The 21,236-nt window shown below is 43.4% G+C and overlaps 1 protein-coding gene across 5 annotated transcripts in view; it reads right to left on the bottom strand.

Annotated features, from left to right (window-relative positions):
• The window catches only part of LOC114645223 (protein unc-13 homolog C-like), a 742,812-nt gene that overhangs the window by 430,493 nt on the left and 291,083 nt on the right, over positions 1-21,236 (bottom strand). For 3 of the 5 annotated variants that reach the window (XM_051920473.1, XM_051920474.1, XM_051920475.1), the window contains exon 2: positions 8,349-11,652. The exons of the other annotated variants lie outside the window; for them this stretch is intronic. In XM_051920473.1, coding sequence (XP_051776433.1) covers positions 8,349-11,349 — 3,001 coding nt within the window. In that variant the 5' untranslated portion in view covers positions 11,350-11,652. The remainder of the gene's footprint in view (positions 1-8,348; positions 11,653-21,236) is intronic. 5 annotated transcript variants of the gene reach the window in all.

Here is a 21,236-nt window from a genome sequence, read left to right as displayed (position 1 = left end):
AGCCGCGTCTGTCACGTGAAGGAAGCCTTGCACCCAGCCTGCCATGCATTCCTGGCACACTGGCAGCCACAGCATGCAGCAACAGATGTTTTGTGCTGATTTCTGTGTGAAACCATTGCTTTGTGGACTTTTCAGAAAACTGCGTTTGTTGGAAAAAAATATTCATCCCTCAAAGAGTGAAGCTGTCATACCAGTATGGTTGCTTTTGAATTTGATTTCTAACGTAAAGAGCTACTAATAGCTTTTAAGCTAATTCCGTGGTGAATTTTCTCTTTCTCCTGGTGTCTGCAAGGGTTTTCCATCAGATTCTCTGCTTTTCCTCCATCGCCCCCAAAGATGTGCTGGTTAGTTTAACTGGCAGCAACTCTAAATTGTCTCAGTGTGAGTGTTATGAATACTGACAAAAAAGGCAGAGTGCAGATGCGCGACCAGGAAGGTGGAGAGTAAATGTGTGAGCCAAGCCATGAGGGGCCAGGATACCGAGATGGAAAGCAGAAAATACCAAACAACAAATCCGATAAGCAGAACAAGAATCAAGGTCAAGGGAATGAAGCAAAGGTCCTCATGTTAAATATTCATTGACACACTTTTCATCCCCCACCGAACACGAGAAAGAAAGAGGCTGAGATGAACTGCAGTGTGTTGGCACTGAAAATAGAAGAAGTGACAATGGCTCCGTGTTAGCCAAAATCCCACCATTCCCTTTGGAACTGCAGATTTCCCCCTACTGATTTCTCCCTGACCTCTTCTTCAGGAAAGGGGTTCTCTTACTGTTAACGGCGCTTGAAATTGCTGTTGCTGCCAGGCGTGCCAGATGTTTAAAAGCTGGACTGTTGCATTTAGCTTTTTCATTCTGCAAATGAACTGCAGTCCATAAGCGATCTCTTTTTGAAATCTTTAACAGACATCGTGTCAGCAAGGATTCAAACATTTACTTCGATTGATCAGGACTTACATGTGGTCATCCTTCGGGGGTCACCCGTCACTACGTGCAGGTTTGAGATGTAACCTGAGGAGTATCTCATTGGGGGAAAAAAAAAAAGAGTGAAATGAAACACCATTAGCACCGTTTCTGTTTTCTCTAGAATGAACAGGAAGCTTCCGGAAGATGAGGGATGTCACTTGTGGTGGAAATGCAGTATGCCCGGTCCCTTCTGTTCTGCCAACTATTGAAAGTTCTACATCACCGGCTGGACCTGCTTTAGAAGAGGATGGGGTTACGACTTTTAAACATAATCTTCAAACGCTCTCTGGAGCAACAATTTGTGATTATTTTTTTATTACTGGTAGTCATCAACTTATGAACATGTTTGATTCCTTAGAAGGCTGGCATCTTTCAACATCTGCAATAAGATGCTGCAGATGTTCTATCAGATGGTTGTGGCGAGTGCCCTCTTCTACGCCGTGATGTGCTGGAGAGGCAGCATAAAGAAGAAAGATGCCTCACGCCTGGACAAACTGGTGAGGAAGGCAGGCTGTACAGTTTGACATCTGTGGCAGAGCGACGGGCGCTGAGCAGGCTCCTGTCAATCATGGAGAATCCACTGCATCCACTGAACAGGATCATCTCCAGACAGAAGAGCAGCTTCAGCGACAGACTGCTGTCACTGTCCTGCTCCACTGACAGACTGAGGAGATCGTTCCTCCACCACACCATACGACTCTTCAGTTCCACCCGGGGGGGTAAATGCTAACATTATAAAAAGTTATTGTCTGCTATACCTGCCTTGCACTCTCCACCTTGCATTTTTTAACTTGTACTGTGTTTTTATCACTCTTTAATTAATATTTTTTATCAGTATTCTGCTGCTGGAGTATGTGAGTATCCCCTTGGGGATTAATAAAGTATCTATCTATCTATCTATCTATCTATCTATCTATCTATCTATCTATCTATCTATCTATCTATCTATCTATCTATCTATCTATCTATCTATCTATCTATCTATCTATCTATCTATCTACCTTTTTATGCATCTCTAATCAGAATTTTTGTGCATCTTTAATCAGAATCTTTCTGCACTTTTAATTAGAATGTAATTGATTTTAACTATGTGTTTTTATTAATGTCTTGTGCATTGTATTTTCGTTCTGCAGCACATCTTGGATATTCTGCTGAATGACAAATAAAATTGAAATGATTGATTGATTGAATTGATATCTATCTATCTATCTACTGTATCTATCTATCTGTCTATCTATCCTTCCTGACGGACCAGTTGTAATTTGATCCGTAAGATGGTCCAGTGTGTGTATGTAAAATACCGTATGATAACTCCCTTACGTCATATTGTTTTATATCCTTTTTCACTTTCTTCTATGTGAAGTAGAGGGAAAGTATTAGAATCGCTCAAAAATTTGATTTTGAGATTTTGATGAATCTCGACATTTAAGACCTCCCTGACTTTCTCGTATACGAAGTATAGGGAAAGTATTGGAATCCTGCAAAAATTTGACCTCAAGATTTTGATGAATCTCAGCGTTTTAGACCTCCCTGAGTCCGAAAATACAATTTTTGGAATTACGTCTGTAAGTGTGTGTGTGTGTGTGTGTGTGTGTGTGTAAACACGATCACTTGAGTGCATATTAACTTAGGTCAACCAAATTTGGCATACAGGTATTAGGTACAAAATGTAGATTTTTAGTAACTTTTAGTCTATTTCTGCTAAACAGAAGTGGTACTTTGCCTTTTATTCATGCAGCTGCAGAGCCCGATTTTATTCAACTTTACTTTTACAATAATTGTTCAATATATTATTAATTTGATTTGTTGTTGATGGTTCTTTAATGTACATAATATAAAAATATAATCATTGTCTTGTGGTTTACTCCTCAAATATCCATCCCCATATCGGAGTATATGATAAAGTCAAGGGGAGACCACTCCTGATTATCTTCTTATATAATACACTACCATGGCTGTCCGTTTGTCTGTCCAGGACTTTAAATCATCAGTAGCTCGCAAACCATTTGACTGATTAACCTGAAATTTGGTACGCATATACTATGTGACGTCTACTATACGCTTTTGGGGTGATGATTGACCTCCAAGGTTATTCCTCATTTTATTTTTATTTTATTTTATTGTAGAATTAACTCTCAGCAGTGCGCAGCAGGGCGGCTGTGTGGCACATGCGTACGGGTGCCATTCTCATTCCCTACCACCTTCACCGTTACTTCCCCTACCTCTTCACATCTTAAATCATTCTTGAGGCAGATTGAAGACTTAAGTGCCAGCTTAAGTGAAAATTAAGGAAAATGTACTAATTAATTGCAACACAAACACTGACTTAATCAGTTTTAACGTGAAAAGATGCCGACGAATGAAAAGAAGAAGCGGACCACTAGGGTGGAGAAAAGAAGAGCTGCTCAGATAGCAACAAGCGCATCAACTTCTGAGCAAGCGAATGATAAACGTACAGAGAAAGAGGATGAAAACTAGGAATGCTCAACGCTGTTACTGGTTTATCATAATTCTTAACACATTGTGTAAGTTTTCTATCATTTATTTTTTTTTGTAAATTATTTTTTGATTTTATTATTTTGCTTCGTTATTACTGTTGCTCACATGGGTGCCGAACCTTTAACAGCTTCACGAATCCTTTCTTTACATGTCACACACATGCGCATGGGGGACAATTTAAAGGCTTGAATAGTTGTGACTGTGGAAGATTGTGGGTTCGCTTCCAGGTTCCTCCCTGTGTGGATAGCGCTTTGAGTACTGAGAAAAGTGCTATATAAATGTAATGAATTATTATTATTATTATTTCTCCACCAGAGCAGGGGTTTGTGTTGTACTCTAAATCTCTTTCTCCTTTTGTCCCTCTACAGACCTACGGAAGACCCCGCCTCTTAGAAACATCATTTCTGCTTTGGCTTCCATCAACCTGCCTACTAAGGACATCACTTCCTCTTCTGGTTCTTCAGAGCCCACCTCTTCCTGTCACCCGACTGTTCATTTGTTACCTCAGTTCTGTTTTGGACTCATGTCCATTAAATCTACCTGTTTTCCAAGTATATGGGGTGGCTATCTCAAACACTTTTGTTGTGTTTCTGTTTCTTATTGTACATATGTTACGTCATCCGTGTGAGCCTCTCCCGGTGTTCATTGTGTTAACAGTGAGAGGAGGGATTGTACCGGCAGGGTTTGAGCACTCATATGTTTTCTGTTTTAACATTTCAGCCTGCTAATACTAAACATTAACAGATAAAGGAGTTCAGAGTGGTTTTGTCACCCTTTCGTGGCAGTTCAGACAATGCAGCACATCACGAGTCACAACGCAGCCTCTTCGGAGGTTAACTGGATTCAAATCCAGAGAGCAGCAGTACAGCACGTGCGGTGAACGCCGGTCACAATGGGATAACGCAAAGTCACAGGCAATTGCATTTGCTTTCTTTCCTCCCTCATACTGTGTGATCATCTTCATTTTTGTGTCGAGATCAATTGCCTTTTTTTCTTGTAATTGTAAGACAAATGTAATTGAATGTAGTTGAAACCTCTGCAGGTAATAAACTGAGCTCGATATGAATGAGTCACGGCCTACAGAACTGGCGTTGCAAAAACTGCCATTTGCCTGTGGGACGCGGGATTGCTTGAAAGTCGAATGGTCGTAAGTCGATGACTGCCTGTACTGACTGTCTGCTTTGTAAACCTGACGTAACCCCAACTCTTCTTCTTTGTCTTGTACCTATTTTCACAGTGCAGGTGACCTTTATATTATACGGTATTGTGTAAAAGCATGGAGTTTAGCTAAAGTGTCGCTCCCATCTCTTTGGATTACTTGCCGAGTTTTCAGATCCTTTGGGACAAGTGAGCAGCTGCAGAAATGACATCTGGCATATTGATGACCAGTGACTGATGCTGCCAGGATCAAGTCTACCCTCATGACCCTGAACTTGATTATGAGAATTTTGAAAATAATTGGGTTGACATTTCACATACTCTCCTGTGGCAAACACCACCAGCAATTCCGACAGACCGACAAAGAGCGAGCTACGCCGCCATGAATACGGATGGGGAGAATAAACAGAAAAGCTGTTAAAATGCAACATCACCGAACACTTACACCTACGTGCGAGTAGCAAAACAAGACAAGAAGAGCATCGATTGTTTTTGCGGCTTTGTGACCAACTCTAAAATAATGACTTCTTTTCATCTCTCCTTCTCAATGATTTTATTCACTTGTTTCTTTTTAATGCCGGACCATACGGTGTGGCCGGTCACACCGTATGTGGGTCAGGTGCTTTGTTCAGTATAAACAAGATTCACAAGTGTCTCCTGGCGCTGTGGAGACAATAATGGAAAACTGTTGCAGTATTCTTAGTGGACTTGGCTTGTAATGTTCCACACAGCTAAGCTGATTGCGTCCTCGCTAAATCAAAATTCCTTCACGCAGTTAATTTCAGATTGCCTGTTCTAGCCATACCTCGTTCATATTAATTTAGATTATTATACACAAGGAGAATCTACACAGAAAAATAATAAAGGAAATACATGTGCGAAAATGTAAAACATGAAAACTGATTATAAAATATAATACACTTCCAGCAGATGTGATGACATTTCTTACAGCTGTTCTAGTACTGAATCACACAGAAGTGCGGCCACTTGTGTATCTTAGTGAACCTGGAAGTCAAGCCTTGTAGAACAATGGCAGCCAGTGGGTAATGCCAACACATAGCACCCCATATTGCATATTTCCCTTAAATATGCTTTTTATTTTCCACCGCTAGGTTATCAGAAATGTGTGTTGAGATTTGTCAGGTAAAGAAGACAGAAGTTCTGAGGTAAGGCAGAGACAGACGTTTCAAGGCAAGGTAGTGTCATGCGTGTGCGCTTAGGGGACAGCCAAAGGGCTCTACCTCTGCTCCAGCAGTTGGCGCTGTGTCCTCATGCCTTTCTCTCCTCCCTACCTGTGCAGACTGGTTGATTGACAGCCTGAACACCTCTGACATCACTTCTGGGTGGCCATCTACCTGGACCCGCCTCTTCTTATCAGAAGGGTCACCAAACAGGAAGGCACTGCCATCTCGGGACAGTTCTGTTTAGAACTCACGTCTGCAGAGACAACTCCATGGTAACTGCGTGCTTTTTGTTAATTTTGCTAGAACCAATTGTATGTGGTGGCCAGGCTGGCACCCCAACATTTTATTGTTGTGAATTTAAAATGAGTTCATCAAGAACACGGGGACACAGTTGGAAAATTGTGAAGGGGAAATTTCACACCAACATTAGGAAGTTTTTCTTCACATGGAGAGCCACAAACACTTGGAATAAGCTACCAAGTAGTGTGGTAGACAGTAAGACTTTAGGGACTTTCAAAACTCAACTTGATGTTTTTTTGGAAGAAATAAGTGAACAGCACTGGCGAGCTTTGTTGGGTTAAATGGCCTGTTCTCGTCCAGATTGTTCTGATGTTCTAAGTAATCCCATGTCTAAGGTAAAGGAAGCTGCTCGACCTCATCCAGACGAGTCAGAGTCGGGAGAGGAGTTGGACTCGCCTGGGAGGAGTGGAGGAACAAGAGAGAGAGAGGAGAAGAGAAATCTGGTAAAGAACCAATGTATAAGAACCTTATTGTAAGGCACCCTTTGTTAATAAACCTGTGTGGTGGGTGGCCGGCTAAATATTCTGGTCCTCACCCCCAGGCCGCCAGAAGGAGCTCTCCCGACAGCATGGACGTGCCCCGAATTCCAGCAGGGCCTCATGGATTTTGTAGTTTTTATCCACAGCCCTGCTGGATATCCTGGGGACCACCAAGAGTCGCTGTAAGGTGGCTATCGGACTCTTACGTGCCCTATAACCCGGAAGTGCGTCATGATCATATGACAAGAAGAAACGACGTGCTTCTGGGTTGAAGAAAGGAGCTTTTTATCCGACCCGGAAGTGTTCATGATCACATGGACAGAAGAGAGAAACGCTTCCGGGTCAGGGACTATATAAAGGACTCTGGGAAACCAGTACACGGAGCTGAGCTGGGAGGAAGGGCGGCGAAGTGTCTGGGAGTGTGGAGGATTGAGTATTGTATTGATTAGAGTATTGATTAATTTATCAGTATTGTGGAGTGGAGGGTGCAAATAAAAATAATATTTGGACTTTTACCTGGTGTTTGGCGTATTGTCCGGGGGTTCAAGAGGACGACAGCGACCTCTATCTGTCACACCTGTTTAATCTGAACCCAGGTCTTGTGTAGTGTGATTGTGTTTGGGATTTGGGCTGCTGCAACACCCCACTACCGATCACACTATTTAATAATATTTGCTAAGTAGATTATACGACACAAGTTAACGTGATTTTTTTTTCCCCACATTATTTGCTATTATACAGAACTGATCACTTTACAACAATTTATTTCCCCTATAGCTCAAAATCACACAAGGAATGCCTCAATGCGCTTTAACAGGTCCTGTTTTATGACAGCCATAAACCTTAACTTTAGACTTCTATTCCATCATACGTTTTTTTTTGTCCATTCTGCTTGAAGACACGAGATTAAAAATTGATCTCAGCCGTCACTACAGACCACATGTGGTGAGTAACACATGAAAAGAATATGATTGCTGGGGGGAGTATTCCTTTAGGAGAATCCGTGTTGCCGGCCAGTGGATTTCTAACGTACAGATCAACAATGTGTAAGCGAGAGACCTAAATGTACCCTGTTAATAGACAGCTATGGTAATAGAAACAGACCTGACCCCCCTATGCCCCTTCACCCCCCCAACACTATTATTAGGTCAGATTTGGTTAAGAGAGTTGCTTTTCCATCACGGATAGATATAAGGACAGGAAAAATACGTTCTCTGTGTCAGAGCCTGCGATCTTCCAGCATCAGCGAGCATTCATGTTTATCAAGCATCTCACGCCCGGGAGCCACATTGGGGATTTTCTTCTTCAGATCAGAAATTCCTATTGAAATATTCATTTTTTGTTAAGCTTTGCTTTACCTCATTGCATCACAACTCACTCCAAGAGCATCTACTGTACATCTAATCTAACAACAGGCACACCGCATAGAATGGGGGAGAGAGTAAAACATTAAAACAGAGTTATTTAAATTACACAGCAAATTTTCAAAATGATTCACCTATGGGCTATCAGGATTCTCTCAACAATGACAGACACGCCCGATAGGACAAGCGGACGCTAAACGGTCGTTCTCGATTGAGTGGGACCACCTGCAGCTTCATCTCTATTATCAACAGATATTCAAATCCTATCAGACAAATTTGTATTTAAATTATTAACCCTCTTGACTTCCATTTTTCTTAAGCATTCGCATACATTTGTCTTCAAAGCCCCCAACAGTTAAATAGCATAAAATCAAAAATAAAAAAAACGAAACGGGTGTACCTCCAGCAAGGATGCGCTCTTCCAGCTCGGCGATTTGCTTTCTGTAGGCCCTCAGCGCCACTTCTTTAAAGGTCGGCCGGATTTTCTTTACTGGTTGGGTCTCTTCGGGCTCGATGGGTAGGTTTTGATTTTCATCTTCTTTCTCATCAGAAATAACCGAGGACTCGCATTCAGGAGTGTCGTCCAGAATCTCGCTGTTGTCATACTGGATATCATATTGTTCGTCGTACTGCTCGTCAAGGCTGCAGTCGTACTCTAACACTAAACTGACGTCATTGGAGGCCTCATAGTTTAGATACTGCTCCTCGGTTTCATTAGCGTTGGTTCTGTTCTCCAGTTTTGCAAGTACCTTCTCCATAACTTCCATGTAGTTGGTTTCGTTGTCTACCGCTTGCTCCCCGTATTCTTCTTCATCTGCCCTATAATAGTACGGCTCAATGTAAACATCCGAATTGATGGTTGTGCTGGAGTCGTTAGCTGTGGATTGTGACAAAGTCCTAAACCGCCCCATGAACGTGGAGTTGCCGGTAGAGTTACCCTCCTCGTTGGCACCGAGGCTCTGTGTGCTTTTGTTCCAGACCACTTCCAGGGCAGACTTGGCACGCTGAAGGGTGGATCCAAACTTTGGGAAACTGAACGTTTTATCTGTGAGGTCGATGCTTAGTCTGCTGTGCCACGATTTGGGGGGAGCTGCCTCGGAATTGTCACTGTGTATCTCACTCTGACTCCGATAAATGATTGAGGATCTGTTTTGGGTTTGATAAAAACTGCTTACATTGGAGTCCGAGTAAGGGTCACTCTGGGTATCTAGCTGGCCTGATGGCCCATTATCAAAGTCCGCACCAGCTGAAGAATTGCTACCAAGGGTCATGTAGTTTTCTCCCTCAAACTGAAGGTCAATTTCTTGGCACTTTATTATATTCTCTGGAAAACCTGCTAGGCATTGATCAAATGGACTGTTCACTTCAGAGGCCAGGTTTTGTTGGGTTGAAGCATCTAGGCCAGAATCCGCTCCTTGCTCCAAGTGATGCCAGTCTTTCCATGGTGACAGGTCACCTTGTAAAGAGAGCTGAGAATCGCTGTAATGGCTCCTATCTCCTGATATGCACACCAGACCGTTGCTGACCCCACTGTCAACTGTCTCCGTGTTCTCGGCTTCATTCGGTTCAATCTCTGGCTGGTTCTCCTGACTGAGATTTTGGCTCGGTGGACTGGCATACCAGGAGGAGGCCATGTCTTCTTGCTTTCTCTGCCACAGCTCCCTGTCCGAGGAAGACATCAATGAGCAGCCATTGGCTCGTGTGAAGTACTGGCTCTCCGAAAAATCTCCCGAGTACGACTGACACAGCTTTGAAAAATCGGACTCGGATCGGCTAAGTTTGGGAGTCGAATAGTCGCTTTGTGACAGCCAGATGGGAGTAATGTCACTGTAATAATGCTTCGTTTGCTTCTCAAGGCCTTCAAAACCCGGCGACTGGAAGTTGTCATCGGCGTACAAGGCTGCATTTGAAAAAGTGCTTCCGTCCACCGTTCTGGGACGTGGTTTACTGTCGCAAGACTCGGCACTCGACTTCTTTTTTTCCTTCTTACTTTTAACTGGGGCTTTAGAGATGATTGCATATTTGTTTTGAGTAAAGTCCGCATCCAAATCCTTATCACTGTCCAAGGAGTCCCAGTCGTCCTGCTCGATTTTCTCCGGCAGCGACAACTTAATGTTCATGCTTTCGTACGTCTGAGAGGAAGTCATCCCCCTGTCTTTCCTTTCTCTTGTGTCGTGAGCCAGGCTATCGGTAGAGACCGTTATTCCAGTACCTTTCAATTTGTAACATTTCTTTAAGACTAAATCTCGATCCTGTAAGCTTGCAAATATCACTATGATGGGACGGGGCTTGGCATTTGGGCATTCCCTTTGTTGGCCCAACCGATGGGCAAACTCAATTTTAATTGTCTTTTGTGCGTCCGAAAAACCCATTTTGTCCTTCAAGATGTGGTAAATTACAATTTCCGTCTGCTCGTATTTGTCCTCAGGCACGTTCAGAAATCGTAAACTCACTTTGCTATCCGAATGACTAATTTGTTTGATATAATCGTGTATATCCCGAGTTTCCCTCCTGGACTGTACAAAACCAGACCGTAGTTGCTCAATTTCACTTTGTACAACCTCTACGCTGCTCGAGATCTCGTCAATGGATTGCTTGAGGGCATTGACATGTCCCCGCAACTCAGAGAGTTCTGTTTCGATTTGACTGATTCCCTGCAGTTCCTTGAAGATCATTTCCATGACATCATGGGTCTGGCTAATGCAGCCCGTGGAGCTGAAACCAGGCTCCAGAGTGGATGTCCGCTGCTGCCGTCCGGTTCTGTCCAAGGATTTGCTCCTCAGACCCAGTGTCTTCTTCCAATTGCTCACCTCGGAATCAGAAGAGACACATTCTTGACTTTTCTTCCACTTCCTTAACTTGCGGAGGGCGCCCAATCGTAGGGTATGGAGGGTCCTTTCTCCTTCTGAGCTTCCATCGGAAGCGGTGAGGCTGCTCAGGCTCTTCCTGTTCCTTCTCACGGGCATCGTTAGGGATTTTTGCTCATCAATTCTATAGGTAAACCTGATTTCACTCAACGACTCAGAGTAGTTGCTATCGATGGACAACACCTCATGAAGCAGACTCTCATTATTGTTTGCTAACAAGAGGTTCTTTTGGAGCCCATTTGCGATTGCCACTCGATAGCTAAAGGTAGGGGAAAGAGAAAAATCAGTTTTCCCTTCTTCTTCTTCGGTTGACAGGTTCCGCGCAGATGAACACTTGGCAATTTTTTTAACGGTGCTTTTTAGGGTTGTAGAAAAGGTCTGGTTCCGTACCGGACCAGCCAGGGTCGACTTTTGCTCCTTTTTATTTTCACTGCTCTCTTTCTTTTTCGTCGTAGTGACCAATTTCTTTGTGAACATTCCTTTGCAAAGCTTCAGTATGTAAGACGGAAGTCGTTTGAGAAGGGCAGACACCATGGATAGCGATGTTCGCGGAACTCTTCAAAAAATGCACTCCAAGAAGACTCCAGGTTTAAGAAGAGCTGCCGGCTTGAGCATCCAGCTGGCAGCACTGGCATCCCGAGAAACGACTTGGCGGTCTGCTTTTAAAGACAGAACAAGTCACGTATCGATCGTTTCAACTAATTTGTCTTTTGCCATTGTGTAGAACTTCTATATCCTTGTGGAGGACCAGCAAGACTGTAAATTCCAGTGGCTTTCCTTAGGACTAACCACATTATTCTACAATGGAGGAAGATCAGTGCATCGTTTTAATTCATTCTGTGACCATAAAAAAATCAAGCGTAAGTATTTGAACACAGAAGATTATTAAAAAAAAATAAGAACAAACACCAAGGCAGATTAATATTATTTTTCTGATTAGTGACCTTTGAAGAAGACCTGTGGCACAAAATGACATTATTTATGAAAACGTTCAAGATGAACACCTTGCAGCTTTGAAGGGATATGCAATAAATTCTCTTATTCCCAAGCTTTGTCATGATTACATATACCATTAGTTAGAGTACTAGTTCTTAAAAGGTGGTTCATGGACCACCTGTGGTCTACAAGTGTTGATTGAGTCAAATGGTCTGGAAGGTGACAGCCATCGTGTCTAAGCAAAGAGCCATTCAAATTACTGAGATATTTTAGTCACAAATATTTTACAACGTAAAGATGCCAACAATTTGTTTACATGAAACCCTCACGTACAGACCTAAAAAAGCCTACCTTCGATCACACGCATGCGCGACAGAAGCTCACCCTCCGAGTTCTTCACTGGTATGTGCTACCACCCCAAGCCGAGATGAGGAGGCGCTGCCACTAACTGCCTTGTCTTCTTTTCCCTCCACGGTGTGGAGAAACCGCCCAGTGAGGGCAACTGACTCCACCCCCTTCCTGTCCCTGGACCATAAAAATCTGCCCAGAAGGAGGCTTCACTTCCGGTTCAAGTGAGCTAAGGAGAGGAGAGCCACAGCCGGCTCATATAATTAAATACTTGGAGTACCCCAAGTGTTAGAGGGCTTCCACTTTTTGTTATTCCTTCTTGAATGCCATCGCTCCTCATATTTGTTTTTCCTTAGAAGTAAATGGTCGCTCGGTAGACCACAAGACTTTCACTTCTGTGTAGAGTATTTGTGTTGCACATCACTACCCGATACTGTTACGCAGCACCAAGATGTAAAACAGGGACAGCACGCAGAATTTCAACTCACCCTTTCCTTTATTCGTGTGTCTGTGTGTCAAGGGTTTGACAATCTGAACAAATTCCCCAAAAAGATCCCAGGTGAGAGGACACATCTGTCTGCTTCCTTTACAAATTTCAAGTCGTCAATACAGAATAAGAACTAGGACGCCCATATGGCCCTGCCTACTGCCACACCATGCCCCCATTACAGTTCAGTCAAGTTGAGTGAAAGGCAACGCTGGTGTTGTTGTGTGCCTTACTGACTTTCACCTGCTCTTCAAAACCCATTTGGGACCACAATCCTTTTTTTTTTAGTTCTCTTTGCCTTTCTCTTATACAATGTTTATTAAAATCAGACTGCAGACCACCCTTGGACACCTAGCTCTACATCCGTACCATTACAGCAAAAACGAAAGCCTCTAAAACAACAACTATGAGTATCCCGTCAGGCTTTAAATGTGATTTTTTTCTGCCTGTACTCCACTCTGCCCTTTTTTTTTTTTAACTCTTGGCACCTGTTAGGCCAGTCAACTAATCCTACTGGGGTCAAGTTTCCATTTACTACACTTTAACAGTACTCCATTTTGGTTAATGACTGGCTTACTCTAAGTTGAGGGCTAGGCAATATGGTCAAAACACAGGGAGGAATATAAAGAACAAGGAGCTAGAGGTGTTTTCACTCCTAGTTCATCTGCAGCGATTTTCCCCTGTAGTGCTGTTCATATAGACAGATGTGAACACGTCGATCGCATTCTGGTGCAGACCAAAACAACCGAACCGAGACCCTTTGGAAACAGTGGTCTTGGTGTGGTACCAAATGAACCCTGGAGCAGTTTGCTTGAGGTATGAATATGATCTGAAATGGGACTGAACTAATGCCAGGAAATACTGTGCAATATGGGAAACATTTCTACTGATATTTGAGTTAGAGTCGGGAAGCAGTGGGCAACACTCAGCGGAGGACAAAAGAAGGGAAGATTTGCTGATTTATTGTGATCGTGTATCGGTAATTGTGGTACATTATTAGAAAGGTGAACATCAGAAGGTGTCTTGTGAGTATAAATATCTTATTTTATTCTAAGGAATGTTTGTGGCTCACTGGCACCCCCTTGTGCTTACATTATCAATTATATAGTGCCTTTCACATCTATTCATCCATTATATAGTACCTTTCACATCTATCTATGTTATATAATGCCTTTCAGTTTTATATATTATATAATGCCTTTTATTTCTATCTATCTATCTATCAATCATATAATGCCTTTTATTTCTATCTATCTATCTGTCTATCTCTACTTGTATTATATGGTGTCTTTCACATCTATCTATTATATAGTGCCTTTCATATCTATCTATCCATCCATATATTCATCCATTTAGCTTTCAAATTCTCGCTTTCTGGTGTCCAGAAAGTGGCTGTGGATTTTCTTGTCATACTCTCACTTAGTTGATTTGATGCCCTAAGGTAGTTTCACCCTCACTTTCCAGAGGGCTACCTTGTCACCAGATCTAAAGACCATGCTCGTACCTCCAATGTCCCCCCCCGGTTTCTGATTTGCACATGCTCTGATGGTCTTTGGGACAGTCACCTCATCTATGCACTTGTTCATGTAGCTTAGAACACCTGGGAGGGAGGCATCACCACGGCAGACAGCTGGTGTGGTCTTCTAGTCTGTGATGTCTTGGATTCCCTGGTCCTAGTTGCTTATTTATATGCTGTATATTTGTTATACTTGCTATTACTTGTTTTTATTGTTATTACAGTTATCAAGTATGTCATTTTAACTATTTCAAATTATTACTATCTATTTACTTACTTATTTTTATTATTTACTAGCTGTCCCCCACGGCTCCTCCTGCATAGTAGTAAAACAGGACAAACTTTAAAAAATCAATAAACAAACAGGTATCGCTAGTTAAGTGGAGGCAAAGTACACTCCAAAGCATGGCGAGAGGTAAACTCGAACGGAGACTGGCGCATGAGTGAGGAGGGTTCCACCCAGCTCCCCACTCCTGACGTCACGCTTCCCCCTCCCTTTGACCCACAGCCTCTGTCTCAGATTAGCGCGAATAAATCGCTCCTGCAAGCGAACTGTGATTCTTAGCACGAGGAGAAAAATCGCAAAATCAACCGGAATGTTCAAGCAAATTCTAGAAAAAAACCCGATCTAAATCCGTTTGCTAGCTAAGTGGAGGTAGGATACACACCCCGAGGCTGGCGTGTGAGTGAGTGAGTGAGTAGGGCCCCACCCGGCTCCCCACTCCTGACGTCACGCTTCCCCCTACCTTCGGCCCGCAGCCACTCTCTCAGATTAGTGAGAATAAATTGCTCCTGCAAGTGAACTATCATAAAAGTCGTGATGACAGAAGTCGCAAAATCAACTGGAATGTTTAAGCAAATTGTAGAAAAAAAGAGATATAAATCTGTTAAGTAGTTCTTTCATGAAAAGCAGACAGACATACAGATAGACAGGCAGACGTTTGATTTTATATATATATATATATATATATATATATATATATATATACACATATACACAGTATATACTAGCCATCCCCGCGACTCTGCCCATGTAGTACTGAAACAGGACAGTGAGGAGGACCCTGCCTTCCTCCCTACTCCTGACACCACTCTTCTCCTCCCCTTGGCCACCAGCTTCTGTCTTGGATTAGCATGAATATATGACTCCTGCAAGCAAACTATGATACTTAGCGCAATGAAAGAAGTCGCAAAATCAACTGGAATGTTTAAGCATATTGTAGAAAAAAAGAGATATAAATCCATTAAGTAGTTCTCTCATGAAAAGCAGACAGACATACAGATAGAAAGGCAGACGTTGGATCTATATATATTTCATTGCATTCGTAGTCTGAGTCCCGACCTAATTGTATGGGTGGTTACCTACCAGGTAACGCATGTGGTTGGTCTGCCATTCGGCAAACATCCGCCACAGGGCCCTCTTCAGTTGCAAGAATGTTGCATAGTTTACTGTCAAATAATGCAAAGAGTACGCAACACGTGTTTTGCCCTTATTTGCGCTCATCAGGCGTACTCACTCTACTGCTCCCCTTGCGGGGATCGAACCTCGGACGTCAGCGTCAGAGATGAAGTCCCTTTATGCTGCACCACGGCATGTAGTTCATTTATTTTACAGCCTGTATATTTTTATATATACCACCCATACAATCAGATTGTGATTCAGACTACGAATGCCATGAATGTAATTACCCCGATCTACATGCTGTCAAATGAATGAACCACACGCCGTAGCGCAGCTTTAGGGGCTTCGCCTCTGGCGCTGACGTTCGAGGTTCGATTCCCGAGAGAGGATGCAGTAGGTGTGTACGCCTGATGAGCCCAGAATTAGGGCGAAACACGTGTCGCGTACTCTTTGCATTATTTGACAGTAAAACTATTTCAACCATTCTATGATCTGCTTCTCGCAACTGAAAGAGGGCACCGTGGTGGATGTTAGCCGACTTGCTGACCAACCACAAGCGTTACCTGGTAGGTAACCACCCATACAATCAGATTGTGATTCAGACTACGAATGCCATGAATCTATATATATAAAATCCCTATGTGCGTCCAGGTGTCCGTGTGTGGGTGTCTTCTGATGAAGTGCGCATGCGCGGGGCACGGTGCGATGCGCGATATTACTGTCAGAGAAAGTTAGAGGCGTTTTACGGAAATACAAACCAGTATTACTGCAAGAGGAAATTAAAGGTACACAATACAGAGACACATATTACAGCCACATACAAGCCAGTATTACTGTCAGAGGAGATTAAAGGCATATTACGGATGCGCACGCCTGTATTACCGCCAGAGAAAATTAAAGGTATATTACGGACGTACAAGCCAGCGGACGTACAAGACGGTATCCTTCAATAAGGGCGTGCACAGGCATCCTTCAATAAGGGCGCGCACAAAAAGGCGAGCCTCAAAAGGGCGACCTCAATTGGGCGCAGCGAATAAAGGCGCGCGTAAATAAAGATCTGCACCTTTGTTGCTCTTCACATATTCCAGAGCCATTTGAACTAAATTATCTACGAATGCCTTTATTTGCCGCGCTCAATTGAGGTCGCCCTTTTGAAGCTCGCCTTTTTGTGCAAGCCCTTATTGAATAGAGCCGTACAAGACAGTATTACTGTCACAGAAATTTAAAGACACACAATACACGGCGGCAGCTAACGAAGAACGGTCAGCTCAGCAAGTAAACATCAACAAAAGAAAGGCTGAAAGAAAGAAAAATACAACCAACAAAAAGAATGAGGTCAAAGTCCCTTGCCATTTAATATAGACTGTTCCTACTAATGTTTATGCATTACTGTTCTAGCGCCCGTTTTATATATATATATATATATATATATTCACGGTATTCGTAGTCTGTGTTACAATCTGATTGTATGGGTGGTTACCTACCAGGTAACGCTTGTGGTTGGCCAGCAATCTGCTAACATCCGCCACGGTGCCCTCAGTTTGTGAGGAGCAGATCACAGAATGGTTGAAATAGTTTACTGTCAAATAAATGCAAAGAGTACGCGACACGTGAGGTTCGATACCCGAGAGGGAGTGCAGTGGAGTGTGTACGCCTGATGAGCCCAGAATGAGGGCGAAATACGTGTCGTGTACTCTTTGCATTTATTTGACAGTAAACTATTTCAACCATATACATATATATATATATATATATATATATATATATATATATATATATATATATTATCCATCCCCCGCGACTCTGCCCATGTAGTACTGAAACAGGACAGTGAGGCGGGCCCTGCCTCCCTCCCTACTCCTGATGCCACTCTTCCCCTCCCCTCAGCCTGCAGCCTCTGTCTTGGATTAGCGTGAATATATTGCTCCTGCAGGCAAACTATGATACTTAGCGCAATGAAAGGAATCGCAAAATCAACTGGAATGTTCAAGCAAATTATAGAAAAAAAAAAGCTCTAAATCCGTTAAGTAGTTCTCTCGTTCACTAAGTAAGTGGAGTTCAGGTTACGCCCCGAGGCAGACGCATGAGTGAGGATGGCCCTGCTCCCCTCCCCTCAGCCCACTGCATGTCTCTCGGATTCGCGCTAATAAATCGGTACCGCAAGCGAACTATGATAGCTCGATGAGAAAGTTGCAAAATCAATGGAATGTTCAAGCAAATTATAGAAAAAAAAGATCTAAATCCGTTAAGTAGTTCTCTTGTTCGCTAACTAAGCAGAGTTAAGGTACCCGCCCCGAGGCAGACGAGTGAGTGAGGAGGGCCCCGCCCCCCTTCCCCACAGTCCGGTGAATCTCTCTTGGATTTGCTCTAATAAATCGGTACCACAAGCGAACTATAATACTTAGTGCTATGAGAAAGTTGCAAAATCAACAGAATGTTCAAGCAAATTATAGAAAAAACCCGATCTAAATCCGTTAAGTAGTTCTCTCGTGAAAAGCGGCAGACATACAAACGGGTCTAAAATACTATAAGAAATTTTGCGCTTGGACCACGAAATTTTTAAAACTGTTTCTTAGTGAGCACCTATGGGCCAAGGGTAACCTACATTCCAAATTTCAAGCCCCAAGTCGTTATGGTTCGGGAGATTTCGTGATGAGTGAGTCAGTGGTATTTGGTTTTTATATATATATATATATATATATATATATATATATATATATATATAGATGTCTATTTATAATACAGTGTATTAGTTCTTTATCTGTCTGCACTCGTTCCTGTGTTCACGTTTATGTTGCACTACCTTATTTTATGCCACTGAATGGATGGTTTGACCATAAAGCCACTTGACGTGACTCCTTCTGGTTTATAATGTCAGAGGCTAAGCGTAATGCCGATTGGCTTCGAGTCCTGGTGGCCTACGTGGTGGACCCCCCCCCACCCAAGTATACCTGGGCTTTACCATCTGACATCCTAAAGATGTGGTGAGTTTCTGTGTGTCCCATTTCTGTCAGATATTGTGAACAGCTGAATCCAGACCTCCATCACCCCAAACTGGACTTTAAAATATTGTTCTGTGTTATGCTAAATATATAGTGAGTTACTCCTATACTGTATGTGTAAAATGATTTATGTTACTATTGGAGCTAAGCATCAGTGCTAGCAGCCCAAGCAGCTACTGAGCGCATGGACGCCGATTCCTTCAGTGCGACTAATAATGAACGAGCAGGCCACATCCGCTCGACTGAGGATGAACTCCGGTATTCGAAAACCTTTTAGAATTGTGCACCCGCACCCCCCCCCCCCCCCCCCCCCCCCCTTCTGCGCCGAGTACCTGGACACCAGCCGGGGCTGCACGTGACTTAAAGGGGGCTAACTAGATGCAGCAGCTCTGAGCTGTGCTGTGAATTTGCCCGAGCAGACACCGCGTTAAGAAACAGACTTCTGCTTCCCAAGGTCTTTGTGACAGCACGCTGCTCACTTCCATGTCACATAACGCACGCCGAAAAGGGCAGTCCTACGGCGCAGGCCCCCTCATTAAAATGAAGACTTGACACAGCGGGGACAGAAGCAGAGTGTAAATCACTTCTGTCTGCTATGCTTCGGTGCAAAGAACAAAAAAATAAAAAGAGACGTCAATCAGATGTCAGCTCCTCCGACCACCTGTATAACCCGTATATCATTTTTTTAATGTCATTTTACAAGCAGGTCTTAAAGTATGAATATTTTATAACTTCTTGAATTAAAGCAACGACAAGTGCAGCGATGATAAAAGACAGGCAGAGATGAAATTTTCATGGAGTAGAGGTGGTCCTAATTGGAGGCTGGGGGGGGGGGGGGGTGCACATTTGCAGGCTGAGTGGATTTGGGGCCATTTCCTTTTTTTTCTTTAATTTGAGCAGTTATCCTCCCTTTTGTACTCTATTCCATTATCATTTATTCCCCCCCCGCCACACACACACATTACGATGGACCTTAATAGAATTACATTGAGTGAAACAGGCAGCGCTGCCATGCAGACCTGCATTTGTAAATATCCATTAGGGCCTTTCTTTGCCTAATTTTTACCTTTTACATTCACCACTCTTAGTGTTTTAGAAACCACTCAATACAGAAAAACGAAATAAATAACTGAAGTGGACTCTGAAAATTCAGAGATGTGACCTGATCTGACTTCAATTAGCAATCGGCGTTATTTCTATTCTCATTATCAACCGCACAGTTATTAAGCGGTGGTAACCATCAGCAGCGCTTGAGGCAGCCAAACCTGTCTGCCACGTGGGCTTGAGGTGTCTGATGAAGGAAACATCTAATAATGCATTTCAGAATCTCACTGATAAGGGTCTTGGGGCCAGCAGATGTAAGGCAGTGGCCTCTGTCTGGATGGGATGCCAGACTATCACGTGATGAATCCTGCCTTTCAAAATGTGGGCGGATGAAACCCACCAGGGTGGGATGAGAGGATGCTCAGGCTGGATTTGAAGCAGCGGCCCAGCTACTGCGAGGAAGCAATGCCGTCTGCCACCTCATCGTCGTATCACACGACCAGATCAAACACCGGACTTGCATTCATTAACATCAAGCTGTAATGGAAGCTGACCAAGGTTGGCTTCTGCTTGTGCTCGACATGGCCAGGAAAGGCTTCACACCCCTCTACTACCCTGGATTGTAACAAGTTCACTAACTGAATGAACTTCCTATCAAAGGCCTCTTCCATCAGATCTTCCCAGGGAACAGCTAATTCTAGAAGGACCACTTGTTTTGTGGACTCAAACCACAGGACCACATCTGGCCAGAGTGTGGGTACCCTAATGTTGCTTGGAAATTTTAGCTGGCTCCCTAGGTTGACCTCCAGCTGCCAGTCTGGTGCTGATGAGAGCAGCTCACTTGAGGGGTTCTGCTGTAGCTGCTGCTTCGATGCCTTGACAAATGGGGTCACCTTTTTCACTGGGACTTGCTTCTTGCCGTTGTTGATCCCTGAGCAGATGGACTTTGCTACTGCCCTCAGCAGCTGATCATGTCGCCAACGATGCCGTCTTTCTCCCAGGGCTCAAAATGTGCTCCAGAGATCCCCTCTTCTGGCGCAATAGGCATGCCAGTGTATCTATCAGACCCCAGCAGCAGAGATTTGATGGGCTAGGAAGGATGTCATATACCGATTGCATCTGCAATTTAATCCAATATGGCTTAGCCCTCCAGAGCTCTGACCAAGTGACCTTGCGACTCATCATTTGCTCCCACCTGGTCCATGCTCCTTCCTATCGCCTTCCCACCAACCTACTCAAACGCTCGTCTTCCACTTCTGCTTGAACCTCTTCCTGGATCAGCTGGCGTCTCTCCTTGCCAGGCACTTAATCATAGTGTGGTTTTAGGACACTTCCAAGCCCATCTTGTCCAGGAGCCAGTTAGAGATTTGTGCCGTAGTCATACAAATCTCTAATGGGGAGTACAGCAATTCTGGACTGTAGATCTTCTCAGATGTCTGTTTTTTGCCAGGCATCAGCAGGTACTTCTTCTGAATAGCAAACTCAAAATGTTTGAATCTTTTCTATTGGTCAAAGTATCTCTAAACCACACCTCCAATCTCATTTCATTGGTTGGACTCCAGGTTTGCCAACTCCTGACTCCTGCTAGCTTTTCTTGAAGTCATCAGCCTACGGGTTCATGTACTTTTTCCCCACTTACACTGTGAATGTTTTAATGATGTCTCTCTATTATAAAAAGAAATCTTG

Source organism: Erpetoichthys calabaricus, chromosome 17 (genome assembly GCF_900747795.2).
Source record: "Erpetoichthys calabaricus chromosome 17, fErpCal1.3, whole genome shotgun sequence".
Lineage (NCBI taxonomy): Eukaryota > Metazoa > Chordata > Cladistia > Polypteriformes > Polypteridae > Erpetoichthys > Erpetoichthys calabaricus.
This window is presented reverse-complemented; position numbering and strand designations above follow the sequence as displayed.